This window comes from Acipenser ruthenus, chromosome 50, assembly GCF_902713425.1.
Source record: "Acipenser ruthenus chromosome 50, fAciRut3.2 maternal haplotype, whole genome shotgun sequence".
Taxonomy (NCBI): Eukaryota; Metazoa; Chordata; class Actinopteri; order Acipenseriformes; family Acipenseridae; genus Acipenser; species Acipenser ruthenus.
In genome coordinates, this window is record NC_081238.1 from 7,551,293 (window position 1) to 7,573,377 (window position 22,085).

Consider the following 22,085-nt stretch of genomic DNA (forward strand, 5'->3'; position numbering starts at 1 on the left):
CGGTTCAGCGCAGTTAATTCAGAAGCGGTTCTGTAATTACAAATATTAAGGAAGCGCATTGCTACCTTACAAAATAAATAAATAATAATAATAATAAAACACATATTTACATGAAAGGAAAATATCACGTATATACATGACAACAAGTAAAACGTATTATTGTTATTATTATTTATTTATTAGCCGAAGCACTTGTCCAGGGCGACTTACAGTTATGACGTAAATATGTGTTAAAAAATATCACGTATATACATGATAAAGTAAAATTTAAATACAAGATATAAAATGATCTCGTATATACATGATAAAGTAACATGTAAACACGAGATATAAAATTATCTCGTAGCTACGTGTTCAAAAATATCACGTATATACGTGACAAAGTAACACGTATTTACGAGAAATTAAATTACCACGTAGCTATGTATTCAAAAATATCACGTATACGTGACAAAGCAGGTGTTCACCGCGAGCTCATGGAACTCCAGCCCGGCCTCATAATACTCGTGCACAGCGGGGTACAGGGGACGTGCATTTAACTGATGCTCCCTCGAGACACGGGACCCAGGCTAACCCCCGTGCAGCTCCGCGGGGTTGAGCAGGTGTTCACCGCGAGCTCGTGGAACTCCAGCCCGGCCTCATGATACTCGTCCACCGCGGGGAACAGGGGACGTGCTTTTAATTGATGTTCCCTTGGGACATGCACATTGAAGTGAATATAGAAAGTCTGCATTTCTCAGCGTCGCTCTCTCTTTTTACAGCTGCGCTTGCGCATTGAAGTGAATACAGTGTCAGCATGCGTTCACGGAGATAATTCTGCGCAGATCTTGTGCAGAATGTGACCAATTTATCCAATGACCTTCTATGAACTGGTCAGATTCTGCACAGAATCCGCGCATAATGATCTCCGTGAACGCACCCTTAAAGTCTCCCTTTCACAGCTGCCCGGTTCAGCGCAGTTAATTCAGAAGTGGTTCTGTAATTAGAAATATTAAGGAAGCGCATTGCTACCTTACAAAATAAATAAATAATAATAATAATAAAACACGTATTTACATGAAAGGTCAATATCACGTATATACATGACAACAAGTAAAACGTATTATTGTTATTATTATTTATTTATTAGCCGAAGCACTTGTCCAGGGCGACTTACAGTCGTAACCAAAATTATGACGTAAATATGTGTTAAAAAATATCACGTATATACATGATAAAGTAACATGTAAACACGAGATATAAAATTATCTCGTAGCTACATGTTCAAAAATATCACGTATATACGTGACAAAGTAACACGTATTTACGAGAAATTAAATTACCACGTAGCTACGTGTTCAAAAATATCACGTATATACGTGACAAAGCAGGTGTTCACCGCGAGCTCATGGAACTCCAGCCCGGCCTCAGGGGACATGCATTTAACTGATGCTCCCTCGAGACACGGGACCCAGGCTAACCCCCGTGCAGCTCTGCCGGGATGAGCAGGTGTTCACCCCGGGGAACAGGGGACGTGCATTTAATTGATGTTCCCTTGGGACATGCACATTGAAGTGAATATAGAAAGTCTGCATTTCTCAGCGTCGCTCTCTCGTTTTACAGCTGCGCTTGCGCATTGAAGTGAATACAGTGTCAGCATGCGTTCACGGAGATAATTCTGCGCAGATCTTGTGCAGAATGTGACCAGTTTATCCAATGATCTTCTATGAACTGGTCAGATTCTGCACATAATGATCTCCGTGAACGCACCCTTAATGTCTCCCTTTCACAGCTGCCCGGTTCAGCACAGTTAATTCAAAAGTAGTTAGCATATATGAAATGAACTGAAGCTGAGAATCACCTTAGCCCCAGGTCCACACCACACAATGTAATAATGTGTTTCAGGCATAAGATTCAGTCAGCTGGATAGCTCTGTCAGTAAAGCAGGGGACTGTGATTCCCATGGTAGCGGGTTCAAGTCCCGCATGTATATTCTTCTTCGTTCTCAAATATATTAATTCATTTTGACCTTTTGTGAGCTTGGTTTTAAATCCATTTCAAGTATCGTCTCTCAAGCTGTTTATGGCTCCCCAGGTCTACATCACAACATGTAATAATGCTTTGACCTGGGCCCTGCGTAAGCAGGCTGGATAGCTCACCTGTAGAGTGTGGGATTCTGTTTCCCAGAGTTCAGGCTTCAAACCCACCAGGTGTTGATTGCATGTGTACATTCCTCTTTTTCTCTTCAAAAATGTTCTCCTTATTGATAAAGCAAGTGCCACAAAAGCAGGCAAGGTGGTCCAGTTGTCTGATCTGGTGTCCTCAAATGAGCCCCAATGTATTTATTGTACACAGAATGGATTGAAGCCGTGCTGTGCAGCTCAGTGTGGTGTTCAGCAGCTCTCTGGCTGGCTGGCTCGGTATATGAATTGAAGCCGTGCTGTGCAGCTCAGTGTGGTGTTCAGCAGCTCTCTGGCTGGCTCTCTGGGTATATGAATTGAAGCCGTGCTGTGCAGCTCAGTGTGGTGTTCAGCAGCTCTCTGGCTGGCTGTCTGGGTATATGAATTGAAGCCGTGCTGTGCAGTTCAGTGTGGTGTTCAGCAGCTCTCTGGCTGGCTCACTCGGTATATGAATTGAAGCCGTGCTGTGCAGTTCAGTGTGGTGTTCAGCAGCTCTCTGGCTGGCTCACTCGGTATGGTTTGGATTCAGGCACCCCGCCTGGGCCTTTGAGCGCGTCTGGTTTTTGTGTGATTCTCAGCACTCTGGCTGGCTCAGTATGGTTTTGGACGTGCATTACCTCTTTCCGTCGCTGGGTGGAGTCTTGAGCATACATTCAGCAGTAGGAGGTCATGACATTTCAGAATCCATAACCTCCTACTGCTGCAAGTATGCGTAAGTCGTTTTTCATTTATTTCACACTGATTTTATTATTTTGTATTATTAAATGTTCAAGTTATTGGTTTATTAGTCCACTGTTTACATCCTAGTGCGTTTCAATGTTGTATTTTTTTTTGTCAAAAAACAAAGTGATATTTTCATGAAAAACATTTACATTAAAAAAAGTTAAAACACGCCGACCAGTGGAATAACGAGGTATTGCATGCTTCTCTTGTGTGTGTTACACTTGGTGCAGTTCAATTACTGTACAGTATTTCATTTTTAAAGAATGAACCTTATAGACAATGTTACACACTAGCCCACCTTAGGCCGATAGATAGCACAGGAGTCTGGTTGGCTAGGTTTGTATTAATGTGACTATTGGTGGACAGGGTTCAAACCTTGGCAGAAAAATTCAACGTGATGTTAAATGCCTTATTTTTCACATTTATTGTTCCAGAATCTTTGATGTAATGTTAAAGGTGAACTCAGCAGGGGGGTCTGTGCTGCTGGTCTATTTCAGCATCCTTGCAACCCCTCAGCTGCACACATGAAGAATTCAAATACTGGGGAGCATCTGAGGAGCTTTGAGAGCTTTCTGATTGGTGTAGTTAGTGTAGTTAGCGTATCGGCTTCAGATTCTCTTAACAGCTGTTTCAAATCCCACATGAGACACAAGTTATGTTTTTTTCCCCTCATTTTCAGAAATATTGTTTCATTTACCTTATAGAGCTACTGTATAATAGGGTTGGGTTTGATAAACCTTCCTCTTCAGTGGCATGCAACTCTGCGTGTGTGGTCTGACAAGGGAAATGAATCTCATATACCAGGTTAGAGTGCTAGACTGACACAAGCGGCCAGGTGGTGCAGTGGGCTGGTTCACTAGCTCTTCCTGCCTTTCCCCTTGGAGGTCTGGGTTCAAAGCCAGCTCACAGGACATGTGAACTGAGTTTGAAACCAGACCCACAATGCAATGGCACAGCATTATTGGTGTCCTCTGATTAAAAGGAAATAAAAATGAATGGATAAATAAACACCAGAATTGTGTTGTGTGCCTGTTTTGTTTCTCCACAGCGTCTGTTTGTTTGAATCTGGCAGATACAACAGAAGTGACTCTTTTATTGGATATTTTCAAGGCAGTAATCACCTCCGTTGTACAGATCATTAGGCCAGTTCAAGTCACAAATGAGTGTAGTGGTACAGCTGGCAGAATGGCTCAGTTGGTAGAGCACAGGGCCCTGATTCCCAGGGCTGGTGGTTCAAACCCTGCTCACGGTAGTTTTTTTTTCAAGTTGGTTAATTTGCCTTGTAGGCAATGTAAACCTAACATCAGGGACAGCTGCTAGGTGGTGCAGTGAGGTGGGTCCCTGTGCTTAAATGCTCTTTACCTTGAGAGACTGGGATCAAATCCAAGCTGCAGATTGATAGAAGTAACTCTTTTATTGAATATTTCCAATGATCTGCATTTTGTACAAATCATTAGTTAATGTACTGGAGGTCATTTGACAGCAGGAGAGAGCAGCTCTCTGGCTGGCTCAGTTGGTAGAGCACTGGACTCTGACTTCCAAGGTTGTTGGTTCAAGTCACATGTAAAGCACAAGTGTTAATCCATCAATTTCAAATATATTGTTAAACTTACCTGTTTATAAGGTTTGGCTTTGAATCCCGTTCATCACAAATGAAACAAAGCTGAGAATCACCTCTTAGCCCCCAGGTCCTCACCACACAATGTAATAATGTGTTTCAAACAATAGGAACACCAGTCGGATGGATAGCTCTGTTGGTAGAGCAGGGACCCGTGATTCCCTGGGTAGCGGGTTCAAACCCATGTTGGGCAGGTGTTTCTTTTTCATTTTCAAACACTTTACCCATTTTGAGAGACTTGTGTTTACATAACAGGACAAGGGGTCAGTGGTCTAAGCATACAAATAATATAAAGAGGGTGATATAAGGGCTTCTGTGCAATGCTAGATTGTCACGGGCAGACAGGTGGTGCAGTGGGCTAGTTCACTAGCATGCTGTGCTGTTCACCTTGGGGGACTGGGTTCAAATCCAGGTGTGTTCCTCCGTTGTTTTCAAAGACTTGGTTAATTTCTTATATAAGGCAATGAAAAAGCAGACTCCTCCATGGAAGTGAGATGGACTGGGTTCAAATCCAGGAGAAGCTGCACAGCAGAAATGATTCCACTTCCAGCAGGTTGACTTTGTGCAAAGTTTCTATTCTGATGTAAACTTTCATCCCCCCCCGAGCACTGTACTGTCTCCACTAATTCATTATTACTGATGAACCAACGGGAGCGCCAAACCTTCCTCAATAGGCAAAGCTAGCGCTGCTGTTCAAGGTGAGCATCCCTCAGCACTGCCAGCAAGCACTCGGGCGCTGGGGAGCAAAGCAGCACAAGAGCCTGGATGTCTTGGCTTTGCGGGAGTGAAGGGAGCTCTGTGAACACTGTCCTGTCCTTTCTGCAGAGGAAACGGAAAATTAGCATGGAAAGCGACCCCTTAGAGGAAGGACAGCGTTCTGATCAAGGACAGGTGGAGGGCCATGAAAAGGCTTCAGAGGCTTCTAGTCGTAGTTTAAAGATTGAGCCAATAAAAGTGACACGTTGTGTGTCTGTATTGTAGCTGTGATTACTGCCTGGTGATTGAGAATAAATATGTATAGATCCTCTTTCAGGGCTTGTTGTGTGACAGGATGCTGCATGGAGCCATGAAGAAGGGAAACGTCCACACAGTATGTATTTCCAAACGTCCGGATTTATTAAAGAAAAAGGCTTGAAAGTAAAACAATCTCCCCTCTACGAGCAATGGTAACGGAAGGGCTGCAGTCCCCAGCAAAAACACACTCTGTTACCCACAAGCCTCCTGCACCAAACTGGGCTCCTTTTAAAATAGCAGAAAGGAGAAAATGTGGTTTGTCTTACCAAACACACACGATGCAAACAGTCAGTCAATATGTAGCGGTATTGTGAAGCGGGATGTGGGGCTGCTCAATGCCTTGCTCACTGGGTGTGCTTCTATTCTTTTAAACAAAGTAAGGAGAGGAGAGGGGGAGGAGAGAGTAAAGAGGAGAGGAGAGAGGGGAGCGGGGGAGGAGAAGAGGGGGGAGAGGGGAGAGGTGGAGAGGGCAGCAGCAGTATTCCTCAGTCCAGGAAGGACAGCTCCATGCACTCCACAGCCTCAGGGTGAAGCATGCGGGTCGCCAGCCACTCCATATCATCCAGGCTCAACAAGCGCAGCCTCCGCTCGTAATCCTGAGAGAGAGGCAGAGGGAGAGACACAGTCACAACTACACGCTGCTCTACACCTGCATTTCAGAGTGTGTGTGCTGCAGCTGTGATTGTGTGTGCGTCTCTGTGTCACTGTACAGCTGTGTCTGTGTGTGTCTGTATAACATTGTGCATGTGCTGCAGCTAGGATTGTGTGTGTAGCAGTGTTTATTGTGTTCAATTTATCTTGTGTAGCTGCTCCAGCCTCTCACTGTGTGTGTCTGTTTGTGTCTGTGTTTATTGTGTTCAGGTTACCTTGTGTTGCTGCTCCAGTCTCTCACTGTGTGTCTGTGTGTGTGTGTGTGTGTGTGTGTGTGTAGCAGTGTGTGTGTTTATTGTGTTCAGGTTACCTTGTGTTGCTGCTCCAGACTCTCACTGCGTCGGCAGGGCTGAAGTGTTTGTTCAGAAGAGCAGACAGGCTGTGCCACACTGACCCGGGGTGAGGCGAGGCGTGAGAGGAGGGGTGAGAGGAGGGGTTAGGCGAGGGGTGAGAGGAGGGGCGAGGGGTGACAGGAGGGGTGAGGCGAGGGGTGAGGTGTGAGAAGAGGGGTGTGGCGAGGGGTGAGGGGTAAGGTGTGAGAGGAGGGGTGAGGTGAGGGTGAGGGGCGAGGTCTGAGAGGAGGGGTGACACGGAGTGCTGTTCTTGCTCGGGTGACACTTTCTCTGTTGGGGGCGTCACAACGAGTTCAGCTTGGAATCGGGAGCGATGGAGTCGTGTGACAGTCTGTGCTCATCTGAGAGAGAGAGAGGGAGGGGGAGAAACAGGAGAGATTCAAGACCAGGTAGATTAACCCTTAGCTGCCGACGAGGTGTAATTTCGTAACTTTTGTTACGATGACAAAACACGTCATATCTCAGCCGTCCAATCAGCAATTTTGTTTTCTTAAAGTGTGAGTCATAGCCATGACTACGGGGCTTGTCACGATACCATTGGTTTAGGGCTAGGGTGGGCGGGACATATAATATTTTGATTACAAGGGCGAGTCACTGCCGGCGCCATTGTGACTGAGTGCACAGCAGAGTCGAAGCTCTGTATCTCCAGTTTTACAATCCCAAGAGTGCTAATCTACATATCATCTAAACGGGAGGTACTTGGGCTAATTAGCCATATTGTTGTTGTTTTTTTTCAACTTGATATTGTTTTTTTGTGCTGAGTACATCTGCAGTGTTTATTTTTGGTTTGTTTTCGCTGTGTCTCTTGTGTGTGCGCTTGCTTGCTGGGCAGGGCTAACTTCATGGCTGCTGAGACAAGAGGAACTGCTTTACCAACACCACGTTTTGTTTTGTTTGTTTGTTTTTTTAAACATCTTTCTTATAGTTAGTTTCACATACGTTTTTATTTTAGACTTGTTTCTCCTCAGGAGAGAAGGCAAAACTAACAGGTCTATCGCATGTGATGCAAAGTTAGGCGTTTGTGTACGTCTGTGTTTTACTTTTTCTAGTCGATTCATTATTTCTCTGTAGTCGTTATTATTATTTAATTATGCATCTATTATTTTTTAACTTTTTTTATTCGATGTGTAAAAGAATGAGGAAAACACCTTGTTTAGTTTTTATTTTTACGTTGTGTATGTAGCCTATGTAAAAAACAAAGACATTTTGCTGTAGTTATTATTTAGCCATGTATTTTATTACTCGTTTACTTTTTTATGTGTGTGAAAAAGGATGGAGCAGAATATTAATATTATTATTATTATTATTATTATTATTATTATTATTATTATTATTATTATTATTATTATTAATTGGTATTTATTTTAATGTTTTATGTGGGTGTGTGTAAGCCAGAAAATGGATGGAGACAATCAGCTCTAGCATGTGGTTCAGTCACTGAAGAGGAGGAGGGCCCTGACTGAGGAAGAGATCGAGGGCATGTACGCCATGGAGGAGGACCTCCCTGATGAAGAGCTGCTGCAGGAGGATGAGGAGGAGGAGGAGAGTGATCTGGAGGAGCCCCAGTCCAGCACTTCAACTGCAGGGTAGTTTTGAAAATAAATATATACAGCACAATATGGAAGGTTATACTTTGTTTGCCTCCCTCCCTCCCAAATAAAATTCTTAATTTCAAAGTTTTATTTGTAATATACTTTTTTTTTCAAATAAAAAAAATTAAACATTTTACTTGATAACTTGTGTGTTGTTTCTTTATTTTTATACTGAAATATAATTGTATCTCAAACAGGGCAATAGTGTTTCCAGTCTCACTTTTTGCCAAGTTTTAACCCTGGTCTGCCTTTGCCATTTCGGAGGTTGATTTTTGTAAAATACTAGGCATTGCAAAACCTTATCTAGCTCTGCAACTGTTCAAGATATTTCAATTCTGATTTCAGATTTGAATTCCTTGGAAAATTGTGCAGCTACAATATACTCTTTAAGTTTTTTTTTATATAACACTTGGAAAGAGGTTGAAATTGACCATTTTTAAAAATATTATTTATTATTTTTCATATTTCGATAATTTTGAGAGGTGTAGCTCATATGAAAATAAAAATAAAATCACCCCACAACAAAATAAATTACACCAATGGAAAGATCTACTTAATGCCTTTCTGTAGGTGTATTGGGTTTTCATTTCTGATTTAAGGTTCCAAAACTACAAGTGTTTAAACAGAAAGTGTTCATATTTATGACCGAATATGGTTATTCCCCGTAGGCAGCATAGGGTTAAAACACTTCATGCAACTCAAAGATGATAAAAGATTGAAAACACTTTGTTTTCAGGTGTTACTGTTAATAGATATATGTAGAATAACATGCATGCTTTTTAACTGAGTGCTGTGCTGTGCTGTTCAGCCTACCTGCCAGCGCCTTGCCTTTGTAGAGGAGTTAATTGTTGATTGACAGGTATGTTGAGCCTGTCAGAGACCAGACTCCAGACTGTGGAGACCTTCTCATCCTCACAGACCTGTCAAGAGACAAGAACACACAGACACACAGTGAGGGGATAAGCATTAAACACTGAAGCTACATCTTCATCAGTACGCAAGCCTCGAGTGAAGTGACATCCCTCATCTGCCACCATGCAAATGCACTTCGTGTCATTTCAAACAGGATTGAGATTATTATGCTCAAGAGCTAAAAGGCAATAACAACGTACGATTATAAACAATAAAGATGACCCCCAGTCAATATAGCCGGGGGAATCACACCCCCGTCAAACCGCACCCTGCTGATCAGAGCTCACAAAGACAAACACATTATTAAAAGCCACTCAGCAAACAGTCACAAGCGGCTCCGAACGGCCATTTGTTATTAAAAATGCGGGATTCAAAAACAACCGCTGCACTGAATAATAAACAAAGTAAACGAGATGCACTCACCTGGTTTAACGAGCGCTGTCCCTCGTAGTCTGTGTAAAACAATAGCAAACGCCTCCTAACATGGCGACCTTCTTCCACAAACTTATCACATGAAATAAAGTCGTTTCACACAGACACACGCCTCCGGCTGAACTGTCCTCTGATCTTTACAATTGGTAGCGAACTTCAGGGAGACAGACGAGGCTTTAGCTTTCATTTCCTATCCAATGCTGCCCTCGTGTGGACATTTAGTAGAACTGCTGTCGAGGGGTTGATTTCAGTGTTAACTAATTCTGCTTCATAAAATCAAATGAAACCTGCTGAAAAACGTCACGTTAGCATACTGAAATACACACCGCTTGTAATTTTCCAATTTACTTAACTAAAAACTGACAAATATAAAATGTGACATTTCCAAAACTGACACTACTCTTATTTAAACAACTGCTCTATCAATACAATGGTCGTCGTGAATTTTGGTTATATTTCTACGTCTGTGATTAAATTATTGCAAACGCCCGTATATACTTTCAGATACATTTTAAACCGCTATAAAAGAGAACTGCAATTGACTCCTTCAGGCACGTTCCGGTTTAGAATCGTTGTTTTCTTTGGTTATTTCGAAACTGGCCATTTTAAAATATGACTGATAGTAAAACAATTCTTCACTACAAGCATGAAAATATAATACTATTACAATACTGACGTGGACACGTGTACCAAAAAATGTTTTATTAATAATAAATGTATATTTTTAAACAGGTGCGCACCTTGGACAGCTATAGGGTCTATACAAATTAGGTAACGCATTTCTAACTTTTGATTCGCTAACTGCGTTCGCCAATCAGAAGTCATTTAATTTGTGACTTGTCTTTTATCCAATCAGATTGTTTAGGACATGACGTAACAGTTCCACTTTCTCTTCACGAGATAGCCGCATCGGTAAGGAATTCATCAAATAATCTTCCAGCGCCTCCCGACTGCAGTACCGGTGCGTGTCCACTGGAGGGAGCCGAGCGCCTCCGTGGCGGCGGCTCCACATGACTTGAGCGCGTTTGTGACGTCCCCGCCCCGATTGGCCCAGAATCTCATCAAGCAGCTTCTTGAAGGATCCCAGGGTTTCAGCTTCAACAACATTACTGGGGAGTTGGTTCCAGACCCTCACAATTCTCTGTGTAAAAAAGTGCCTCCTATTTTCTGTTCTGAATGCCCCTTTATCTAATCTCCATTTATGACCCCTGGTGCTTTTTTCTTTTTTCAAGTCAAAGAAGTCCCCCGGGTTGACATTGTCTATACCTTTTAGGATTTTGAATGTTTGAATCAGATCGCCGCGTAGTCTTCTTTGTTCAAGACTGAATAGATTCAATTCTTTGAGCCTGTCTGCATACGACATGCCTTTTAAACCCGGGATAATTCTGGTTGCTCTTCTTTGCACTCTTTCTAGAGCAGCAATATCCTTTTTGTAACGAGGTGACCAGAACTGAACACAATATTCTAGGTGAGGTCTTACTAATGCATTGTAAAGTTTTAACATTACTTCCCTTGATTTAAATTCAACACTTCTCACAATATATCCGAGCATCTTGTTAGCCTTTTTTATAGCTTCCCCACATTGTCTAGATGAAGACATTTCTGAGTCAACATAAACTCCTAGGTCTTTTTCATAGTTCCCTTCTTCAATTTCACTATCTCCCATATGATATTTATAATGCACATTTTTATTGTAAGCATGCAATACTTTACACTTTTCTCTATTAAATGTCATTTGCCATGTGTCTGCCCAATTTTGAATGCTGTCTAGATCATTTTGAATGACCTTTGCTGCTTCAACAGTGTTTGCCACTCCTCCTATTTTTGTGTCGTCTGCAAATTTAACGAGTTTGCTTACTATATCAGAGTCTAAATCATTAATGTAGATTAGGAATAGCAGAGGACCTAATACTGATCCCTGTGGTACACCACTGGTTACCTCGCTCCATTTTGAGGTTTCTCCTCTAATCAGTACTTTCTGTTTTCTACATGTTAACCACTCCCTAATCCATGTGCATGCATTTCCTTGAATCCCTACTGCGTTCAGTTTGAGAATTAATCTTTTATGCGGGACTTTGTCAAAAGCTTTCTGGAAATCTAAATAAACCATGTTGTATGCTTTGCAGTTATCCATTTTCAATGTTGCATCCTCAAAAAAGTCAAGTAGGTTAGTTAGACATGATCTCCCTTTCCTAAAACCATGCTGAATGTCTCCCAGGATATTGTTACCATATAGGTAATTTTTCATTTTGGATCTTATTATAGTTTACATATAATAGAAGTCAGGCTTATTGGTCTGTAGTTACCTGGTTCGGTTTTGTCTCCCTTTTTGTGGATCGGTATTACGTTTGCTATTTTCCAGTCTGTCGGTACAACCCCTGTGTCAAGAGACTGTTGCATGAATACAATACAAACACATTCCTCCTTATTCTATGAGTGATGCGGTTTGCTCAGAATTCCACCTGCGGTCTGGTCGTCTTCACTCGAGCTTCATCCCAGCCGTGGACACTTCGTGGGTGTTTAATCGTGGTAATATAATAGTAATAATAAAAAAGATGCCAAAGATTGAGATTGAAACTTTATTGAAATAAATCAGCAAAATTACATTCAGAAATACAGAGTAGTAGAGTATCATTATCATGCACAACCCTTCATACAATACAATGACATGAATCACATATTTTCTTTGGTACAGCTCGTGTGATTTCTATGTGTTTGCATGAGATGAACATGTTTCATGAATGCATGGATTTGCCCCCCTCCCCTCTGCTCCCCATACACTATAATGCGAAATAAAACTTTTTCAGTGACCCTGTTATTTTTATGTTTTTTACAGTAATGTAAATTAAATATCATCAGAAAAAATAAGCCATTTCCATTGAAATCATAATCTGTAGCAAACCACCCTACTCATAGCCTTAATGACTTCACCCCATGTTGCATTGCACCCTGCAGACTGCACATACATTTCTGTGTGATAATGCAGACCTATTTAAAGACCATAGGGGGCGCCACAGTGCTAGTATATGCTGCAGCTTCACTTGCATTGCGACAGGCTCCAGTCCTGGAGGGCTTTTCCTCCAGGTAGAAACGCAGCCATGGTTGGAACGCAGATCTGGACTGGAAGAGACCAGCTTGCTGAGCTGCACTAGGACAACTCCTCTCACTTACCAGACAGAGACTCAGAGTGACCCAGGCTAGAGCTGCCCATGTCATTGCACTGGAGGATCATGTGAAAAAGAGAACTGTCCTTCATCTGCCATCTACCTTAGCCCTGTCCTCCTGATAAGCAATTCAACACCTGTATCCTGGCTCCTGTTTGTAATGTACTGCAGCATCAAGACCTTCCAGGTGATTGTATAATTATACAGGAGCTTGCTCCCTTCCTCCCTCAGTAAATGTGTTTGTGGTGCCCTCTATGGGATTTAATAGTACACTGCAAGTTGTACATTCATTCTGTAAATCCATGCTCTGCCATGCCATGGTGAAGAGGCCTGTTACTCTGTTAGCACTCTGAATATATTCTTTACAAGGTGAAAGAAACTTGCACCAGCAACTAATGTAACCTCTATTAGAATCATTTACTACATTAAAACACACACACACCTCACCTTAATATAAATATGTGCTGCACCAGTAAATAATTGAATATATATTTAAATTATCATTAAATTAAAACACACACACACCCCATCACCTTAATATAAATATGTGCGGCACCAGTAAATAATTGAACATATATTTAAATTATCATTAAATTAAAACACACACACACCTCACCTTAATATAAATATGTGCTGCACCAGTAAATAATTGAACATGTATTTAAATTAGCATTAAATTAAAACACACACACACCCCATCACCTTAATATAAATATGTGCAGCACCAGTAAATAATTGAATATGTATTTAAATTATCATTAAATTAAAACACACACACCTCACCTTAATATAAACCAGTGCTGCACCAGTAGATAATGTCAGAGTAATATAAACCAGTAGATAATGTCAGATTAATATAAACCAGTAGATAATGTCAGAGTAATATAAACCAGTAGATAATGTCAGAGTAATATAAACCAGTAGATAATGTCAGATTAATATAAACCAGTAGATAATGTCAGAGTAATATAAACCAGTAGATAATGTCAGATTAATATAAACCAGTAGATAATGTCAGAGTAATATAAACCAGTAGATAATGTCAGAGTAATATAAACCAGTAGATAATGTCAGATTAATATAAACCAGTAGATAATGTCAGATTAATATAAACCAGTAGATAATGTCAGAGTAATATAAACCAGTAGATAATGTCAGATTAATATAAACCAGTAGATAATGTCAGAGTAATATAAACCAGTAGATAATGTCAGATTAATATAAGACAGTGTTGCTCTGAAAGCCCACGCTTGTCATTGTGGGCGCTGGTATCTCACGGCTTGAAGTACTTCTTCTTCTCCTCCTCCTCCTCCTCTTCCTCCTTGTGGAATATCTCCCCATCTTGTCTTCTCCAGCGCAGATTAACACCGTCCATTGGAAAGTTCTTGGAGAGGTGCTCCCGAATCTGAAACAGCAACACAAGAAACACAGTGTTATCAAGGAGCACCACATCTCTCTGTGAATCTATCAAGGAAACGAGAGGACACTAGAAGGAACTAAAGAGAAGCAAAGTCAACGTGAGATTAGCTCATCAGTGTCACACGAAGCCCAGTACACAGGAAGCAGTCTCAGTTTGGATTTCTGAAAGGGCGTGTCACCTACCTGCTCTAAAATGGCTTCGCTCACTTTAGGGTCTTCAAGATTCACTCCTTTGGGTACGTTTAGTTTGACCCTTGCTGTTGCCATGTTATCTGTGCAGACAAACAGAAGAGTTCACACAGCCATTAAATAAACCCCATGTCAAACAATAAGATCCCACGTAGTCTGTAATGAGCAGCACAGAAGAGTTCACACAGCCATTAAATAAACCCCATGTCAAACAATAAGACCCCACGTAGTGTGTAATGTGCAGCACAGAATGGGAGTTAAGTGCAGGGCTCAGGTGAGGTGCTGGTACCTAGAACACAAGAAGCAGACGTGTAGAGGTAGATTTTCAGAGATGAACTCTTGTGTTTAGATGTTTAGAGGAGTGTCTAATGTTAGGGCAGTTTTCAACAGTATAAACAGGGTTACCTGTAGACAGATTATTTGCTGGACAATATAATGTAACTCTATACATTAGGATTCCAAACCGAAAGACAACCGTCTGCTCTCCTAGTGTTGTTGCTGAATAGTTGCACACAGCTCTCCCACAGCTGATATAGCTCTAGTGGATCACATGACACGTGAGGTGGGCTGTCAATCACACTGAACAGACTGCCATCTTCAAACTGCACTTACCTTGAGAGAGCGGAGTGGAAGGGGGCCTCGAGGATTCTGCTTCTTTGAAAAGAAAGAGAGAAAAAAGAAAGTTTATAACAAAGCCAGATTCCTGCAGTGGTTCTGAATCCACTGAAGTGATTACACTGCATACCTTGAGAGACTGGAGTGGAAGGGGGGCTTGTGGGGTCTGAATCTGTAAAGAAAACACACAACAACAAGATTTAGTGTTTCCTGTTTCAAGTGTATTGTTCAAATGCATTTCAATGAAACTGTGTCTATGCTGCTCTCTCCACCAGGGCAATAAATAAATACTAATACAATCAAACAATAAGTCATTTATTACAAAGCCACTTTCAAACTGAACTAGTGCACTCCATACCTTTAGAGGCTGGAGTTGAGAGAAGGCTTGAGAGGTTTGGATTTGCAGGAGTAAAAAATACATCATTTGCATTTCTACATTATTGTTTAAATATATTTGAGCGACACCGTGTGTGTGTGTGTGTGTGTGAGTGTGTATCAGTCAGTGTGTGTCTCTGTGTGTGTGTGTGTGTGTGTGTCAGTGTGTGCGTGTCAGTGTGTGTCAGTGTGTGTGTGTGCGTCAATGTGTGTGTGTTTGTGTGTGTCAGTGTGTGAGTGTGTCAGTGTGTGTGTGTGAGTGTGTGTGTGTGCGTCAGTGTGTGTGTGTTTGTGTGTGTCTCTGTGTGTGTGTGTCAGTGTGTCAGTGTGTGTGTGTGTGTGTCAGTGTGTGTGTGTGTGTCAGTGTGTGTGTGTGCGTCAGTGTGTGTGTGTTTGTGTGTGTCAGTGTGTGAGTGTGTGAGTGTGTGTGTGTGAGTGTGTGTGTGTGCGTCAGTGTGTATGTGTTTGTGTGTGTGTGTGTGTGTCAGTGTGTCAGTGTGTGTGTGTCAGTGTGTGCGTGTCAGTGTGTGCATGTGTCAGTGTGCGTGTGTCAGTGTGCGTGTGTCAGTGTGTGTGTGTGAGTGTGTGTGTGTGAGTGTGAGTGTGTGAGTGTGTGAGTGTGTGAGTGTGAGTGTGTGAGTGTCAGTGTGTGTGTCAGTGTGTGCGCGTGTGTTTGTGTGTGTGTGTGGTGCTGTCATCACCAGGGCAATGGTGAACTCACTGTTGAATTAGTGAGGTTGATAAGAACACTGAGATTCATTTATAACTCATGGTGTGGGCTGTCAATCACACTGAACAAACTGCCATCTTCAAACTGCACTTACCTTGAGAGACCGGAGTGGAAGGGGGCCTCGAGGATTCTGCTTCTTTGAAAAGAAAGAGAGAAAAAAGAAAGTTTATAACAAAGCCAGATTCCTGCAGTGGTTCTGAATCCACTGAAGTGATTACACTGCATACCTTGAGAGACCGGAGTGGAAGGGGGGCTTGTGGGGTCTGAATCTGTAAAGAAAACACACAACAACAAGATTTAGTGTTTCTTGTTTCAAGTGTATTGTTCAAATGCATTTCAATGAAACTGTGTCTATGCTGCTGTCTCCACCAGGGCAATGCTGACAATGACATGGTTTATTGTTTTCAAATAAATATAATAAATAGACAGTAAGAATGTATATCACAGCACACGTCTCTCCTGGGTATAACAATGAGGGGTAGCTGCTCCCTCTCACACTCTTAATGACAGGGCTGGATTCTGGTTCTTCAGATCTCTAGGCTACACCCTGCCCTGCTCTGGAGGTCAGACAGCTACTGTAGGATCAGATGGACTGAGCCTCTGAGTCCCTGCTCACAGACTGGGGTACAAACACTGAGCTGAACAAGAGCACAGACTGAACAGGGAGCCTTCAGTCACAGCAGAACAAGGGGTACTGATAGCTGCAATCCACATCACCCCATTACCTCTGGAAGGATATTGACCATCCCATCAGCCTGAGCAGGGAGCCTGTGATTGATTCTCAAAGTGGAAACTGATAGATTTGTCACCACTAGGATTTATTGAAGAGATCTAATCATGCTTCCCTCTTTGAACCTGAAGGTTTACACTGAATTAAATGAGAACACAGTCTGAACAGGGTCCTCACCCTCACAGCAGAAGAAGGACTTCTGAGACTTGCAGCCAGTGTCAGTCCATCCACCAGTCTTACTCATCATCACACAGTTCTCATCCCCTCCCCAATTGTTTGGTTGCCCATAGTTCCAGTTGTGAAATGTGTAGTTATCCCCCTGGTGTGACCACTTCCAGGGCTCATTGAACAGGCCTATCCAGAAGGGCTTGCCCTGCGCTTTCTTCACTATTTCTTCATTTTCACTGGCGTTCTTTATACTGACGAGGTCGGTGTGGTGTTCTCTACAGTACTGCTGAGCTTCAGTCCAGGTTTTCAGTTCTTCAATCAGGGTGTATCTCTCAGTGATGTTGCTGGGCTCTGTAAACACAAACAGCAGATCAAAATCAATGTCAGCTGTGGAGGTGCGCTGGCTCTCCTGTTGTATAGTGATTGAACCCGAGTCACATCCGGCTCAGCTATCAAGGTCCTGAAAAGCAACATCTCTAGCAGTGCATGGGAGTCTCTTTAGTTTATGTCTGAAAAGTATTTAATAGCAAAGTGGGGGATGGGGGAGTCTATTTAATGATTTAGGAATAATGACCGTTCTTTTTCAAATTGATCATTCATATTTTCCTCACAGTCGGTGCAAAATCAATATGAAGCAAACAGTATCACTTACGGCCCCTGTGCAGTATCCAGGGGACCTGGCTTCATCCCCCAGTCCAGTCAGCTGTGTCATTAACAAAGGAATTGAATCTCAACTCACCACTGTAGCACATGAAATAGTTTCCCTGACTGCAGAGTGAATCCTCCCACTCTCCCTCTGAATTCACTGAAGCACAGAAGAGGTATCGTCCCCAGTTGAAGTAGATGACATCACCTCCACTGGACCACTGCCAGTTCTCTTTGTCACGATACAGCCCGATCCAATACCAGTTATATAAAGTAAATAAAGGTATAAGACCTATAAGCTTATTAACCCTGGCCTGGTCTTGAATGGTGGGCAGGTCTCTGCCTTGGTTTCTGCAGTAGCTCTGAGCTCCCTGCCATGTCTTCCAAGCTCCTTCATAGAAACACTGACTAGAGGAGCCGCCTGGGGAGAGGGGACAGCACAATAAAGATGAGTGAAAACGTGTTCTTCACAGAAAAGATTTCCACTGGAAATGGAACCAACAGTCACAGAATACTGGTCTTGTAAGAATGTAGGACACTAGTAGAACTGTATGGTGATAATAAATATACTAACATGCTTGTGGTTTGTACTGTAACACGAGTATCATTCTGGCATGAGTGACGAAGGTCATGGAAACACCAGGTAGACAAAGAAATCGTTGTGAGAAAAACTCAGTTCACTGTCAATCAATGTTAATGTTGTTTTAGAATGTGTAAAGGTACATGTCTTGTTATTATAGGATATTGCACAGCACAGCACAATACTTTAAAGCCTAAGGAAATATAACTGGGGTTTTGTTTATTATTTTTACCCCATTTAGACCCTCTGTGATTGATTCTCAAAGTGGAAACTGATAGATTTGTCACCACCAGGACCTATTGAAGAGAGCTAATCATGCTTCCCTCTTTGAACCTGAAGGTTTACACTGAATTAAATGAGAACTCAGTCTGAACAGGGTCCTCACCCTCACAGCAGAAGAAGGAGTTCTGATTGTTGCAGCCATAGTCAAACCATCCACCAGTCTTACTCATCAACACACAGTTCTCATCCCCTCCCCCATTGTTTGGTTGCCCATAGTTCCAGTTGTGAAATGTGTAGTTATCCCCCTGGTGTGACCACTTCCAGGGCTCATTGAACAGGCCTATCCAGAAGGGCTTGCCCTGCGCTTTCTTCACTATCTCTTCATTTTCACTGGCGTTCTTTATACTGACGAGGTCGGTGTGGTGTTCTCTACAGTACTGCTGAGCTTCAGTCCAGGTTTTCAGTTCTTCAATCAGGGTGTATCTCTCAGTGATGTTGCTGGTCTCTGTAAACACAAACAAACAGCAGTTGAGAGGCTGGGAGCTGTGGAGGTGAGTTGGCTCTGAACCCAAAACAAATTGTGTTTTCATCAATCCTACAATTTATCACAAACAGCATCCTGTCTACAGTCAGGTACATCTGTGCGTTATTTAAAAATAAGGGGCAACATTCTCGAATTGGCTAATTTACTCCTGTTTCGGTGTTCTCAGTTTGGTATTGTAGATCACATTGCAGACAGATTGGTATTCTCAGTAATGAGTTTAAGTCTGCGAATGTGTAGACACTGGCTATCACTAATTAATCAATGTAATTCACTCAGTATGAAAATACAGAGACACAGGTTATCACCGTGTGTAATCTACTCAAAGTGTGCCCGACACAGGAGACAGTGATTGGCACCTCCACTTCAAACAGTGTCTCAGCTCTGATATGACCAGCCAATCAGAAACGCTCTCTGGCCTCCCTTTGTTCTGAAAGATCCAAGTCAAAGTTGTCCCTTCAGAATGGCTGCAAAGCTGTGGAGTTGGTGTACCACGTCTCTGGTTCCCTCAAGACATCCTGCTTTACCTGAAACTGAACTATACCAACAGGAAGTACACGCAAGTATCAAGCTAATGGTTATCAGGGTATGAGATATATATGTAGTAAAATTACTATCGAAAATAAAATCATACACAAACAGACACATACACGCACAGACACACAGACAGGACACAGACACACAGAGACACACACAGACAGATACAGACAGTCAGACAGACACAGAGACAGACAGACAAACAGAGACACAGACAGATTACAGACAGTCAGACACACACAGACAGACGCACACACACACACACACAGGACACAGACACACACACACAGAGATGATCGAAAGGCAAAGTCAATCTACTGCTGACAATGTGAGAAGAACCCAAAGATGAGATTGCATCCAGATTTGCCACTATGCTGCTGTTGGGGGCGACAGGCCCTCAAAGATACTGAAATCCAAAAGGACACGGTCCAGAAGAAAAACTCTAAGGGCTTTATGTATGATTGATTTTTCAACCTGAACTGAAAACTAATGGTTTACACCAAGTCCACAAGTTAGCGTCAACTATCAGCAAGTTTGAACATCACCATTGAGGGACACATCAGTCATATCCAGGATATTATCGTCGATTGGGAACTGACAAGTGATCTGCATGAGGCCAGACCGCTCTCTCACACTTGTAGACACAGTACAGGAGTGGACCAGGAAAAACGTTGAGAAACTATGCACTGCCTTAACAGGGAAATGCTCCAAGTATGGTGATCCTGCACAGCCCTGCACACAGCCTGTCTGAGACAATATGAGAAGGATGAGGACCCGGTGATCCCTGCACAGCCCTGCACACAGCCTGTCTGAGACAATGTAAGAAGGATGAGGACCCGGTGATCCATGCACAGCCCTGCACACAGCCTGTCTCAGACAATGTAAGAAGGATGAGGACCCGGTGATCCCTGCACAGCCCTGCACACAGCCTGTCTCAGACAATGTAAGAAGGATGAGGACCCAAGAGACTTCTACAAGGAACTGAAACTCCTTTACTATGCAGGTGAAGCACATCCAGGGAACAATGTAGACAAGAGCGTCAAGCTGCTGTTCATACGTAACCTGTCTGCAGAGGTCAGAGCTGCCATGAGCATAGTGGAAATGCAGACAACTCAAATCCCACCATCCTGGAAGCTGCAGAGAGTATGGTGAAATATACAGATACCCGGCCCAATACCAGCAGCACTCGGGTACTAGGAGATGAAGCAGAGCCTGACTTTCCTGAATCTGAAAGAAATGAACTGCCACAGAACTCCCAGAGAAGATTTCAACCTTCACACAGCAAACCCCAGCCCAGAGGGGAAGGTAAACCTGACAGCCCTACCAGAGGGGGGAAACACAGTGTTATAGATCCAGCCATCTATCACTAACGAAATGTAGGTATCTTTTTGAACTGCCTCTGAAACACACCAAACACATCTAATAACTGTATGTTTTTGTATCCTTTCAAGGGCAACTTGGATTCAGGGTTTTGACTGAAAATATTTGCAAGCTGAAATAGTTTGAGATATTAGCAGCTGTAGGAGTGGGTGGATTTGAAAACTCATACAAAGGATGCTTAATAATTATAAGAACTAAAATAAATGAATAATCAATTGCAATATAGCAACAATTATGTCTTTACCTTTGTAGCACATGAAGGCTTTCTGAAGGTGGCAGGGTAAATCAGTCCACTTTCCATCTGAATTGACTGAAGCACAGAAGACGTCTGCCCTCCAGTTGGAGTAGATGACATCATCGCTGTTAGACCACTGCCAGTTCTGTGTGTCATCACGATACAGCCCGATCCAGGAATCCCCGAGAGAAGCTCCTGTAATATTTAAGAGCTGCTCTGCTTCTTCCTGGCTGTGCACAGTGGCCAGGTCTGTGTGCTTCTCTCTACAGTAGCTCTGAGCTCCAGACCAGCTCTTCACAGTTTCCACAAACACGTGTTTTCTGATCTGGTTGTACGCAGGCACACAAAACCCTGATAAAGAATAAACAGCATTATTAACATGCTGATAGCTAGTGGAGTGAAAGATTAATAGACTGAGACAGGACAGCATAAAGTAGCAATAAAGAGCTCTCGTCAGGCCAGGTGAAAACATCGATTGTATAAAGAATAACACGTATGTGTTAAGGAGGTGTGTCTCTAAATAAATCTAGGTTAATCTCGTTTAAAAATGCAATCGTTTTAAAAAAGAGAAGCCTTGGAATAGGAAATGAAGCAGATTTTACATTCTATAGATAGGGGAAAAGTCGCTACCGGCACTCTTTGGATTCCCATGATGCACCGCTCAGGCACGGAAGGAAGTTCCAATGTTAAACCAGCAAAGGTGACCATGTTGTGTAGAAAGAAGATCTGTGTCCTCACTAATTACCACCTGTGAATACCTTTTCTATTCACCCGTGTCTAGAGCCTATTTAATCACTTAATCATGTATTCACTTGTCGGCTCCAGCCACATTCCCACGTGATCTGACAGGGAGAAATGTAACCCCTCCTCTGCATGCCAACCCAATATACCCCCTACACATACGCACACGACACGCACACCCTGTGACAGGCAGACTGAACACAAGAGGACTGGGAACCTCTCCAGATACATGTAAAATAATGTGTAACATGCAGGCAGGGAGTGTGGGAAATATCAAAGCAAATAGTGAGAAAAATAGATAAAGGAAACCCACCTGCAAGCAGAAGGATGAGCAGCCCCCTCTCCCCCATCACAGCAGAC

At 42.6% G+C, this 22,085-nt stretch overlaps 1 protein-coding gene and 1 long non-coding RNA gene across 2 annotated transcripts; both read right to left on the reverse strand.

Annotated features, from left to right (window-relative positions):
* Positions 1-5,593: 5,593 nt before the first annotated feature.
* LOC131722043 (uncharacterized) lies at positions 5,594-9,572 on the reverse strand. Its single transcript, XR_009320000.1, has 4 exons — positions 9,446-9,572; positions 8,924-9,030; positions 6,476-6,859; positions 5,594-6,110 (listed from the first exon to the last, which is right to left on the reverse strand). It is a non-coding gene; the product is annotated as an uncharacterized LOC131722043 (long non-coding RNA).
* A 5,140-nt stretch (positions 9,573-14,712) lies between these two features.
* Positions 14,713-22,085, reverse strand: LOC131721961 (macrophage mannose receptor 1-like). Its single transcript, XM_059015373.1, has 6 exons — positions 22,039-22,085; positions 20,994-21,335; positions 18,455-18,796; positions 17,584-17,910; positions 16,854-17,195; positions 14,713-14,762 (listed from the first exon to the last, which is right to left on the reverse strand). Exons 1-6 carry the CDS (start codon positions 22,073-22,075, stop codon positions 14,713-14,715), a joined length of 1,440 nt encoding a protein of 479 aa, XP_058871356.1. The 5' UTR covers positions 22,076-22,085.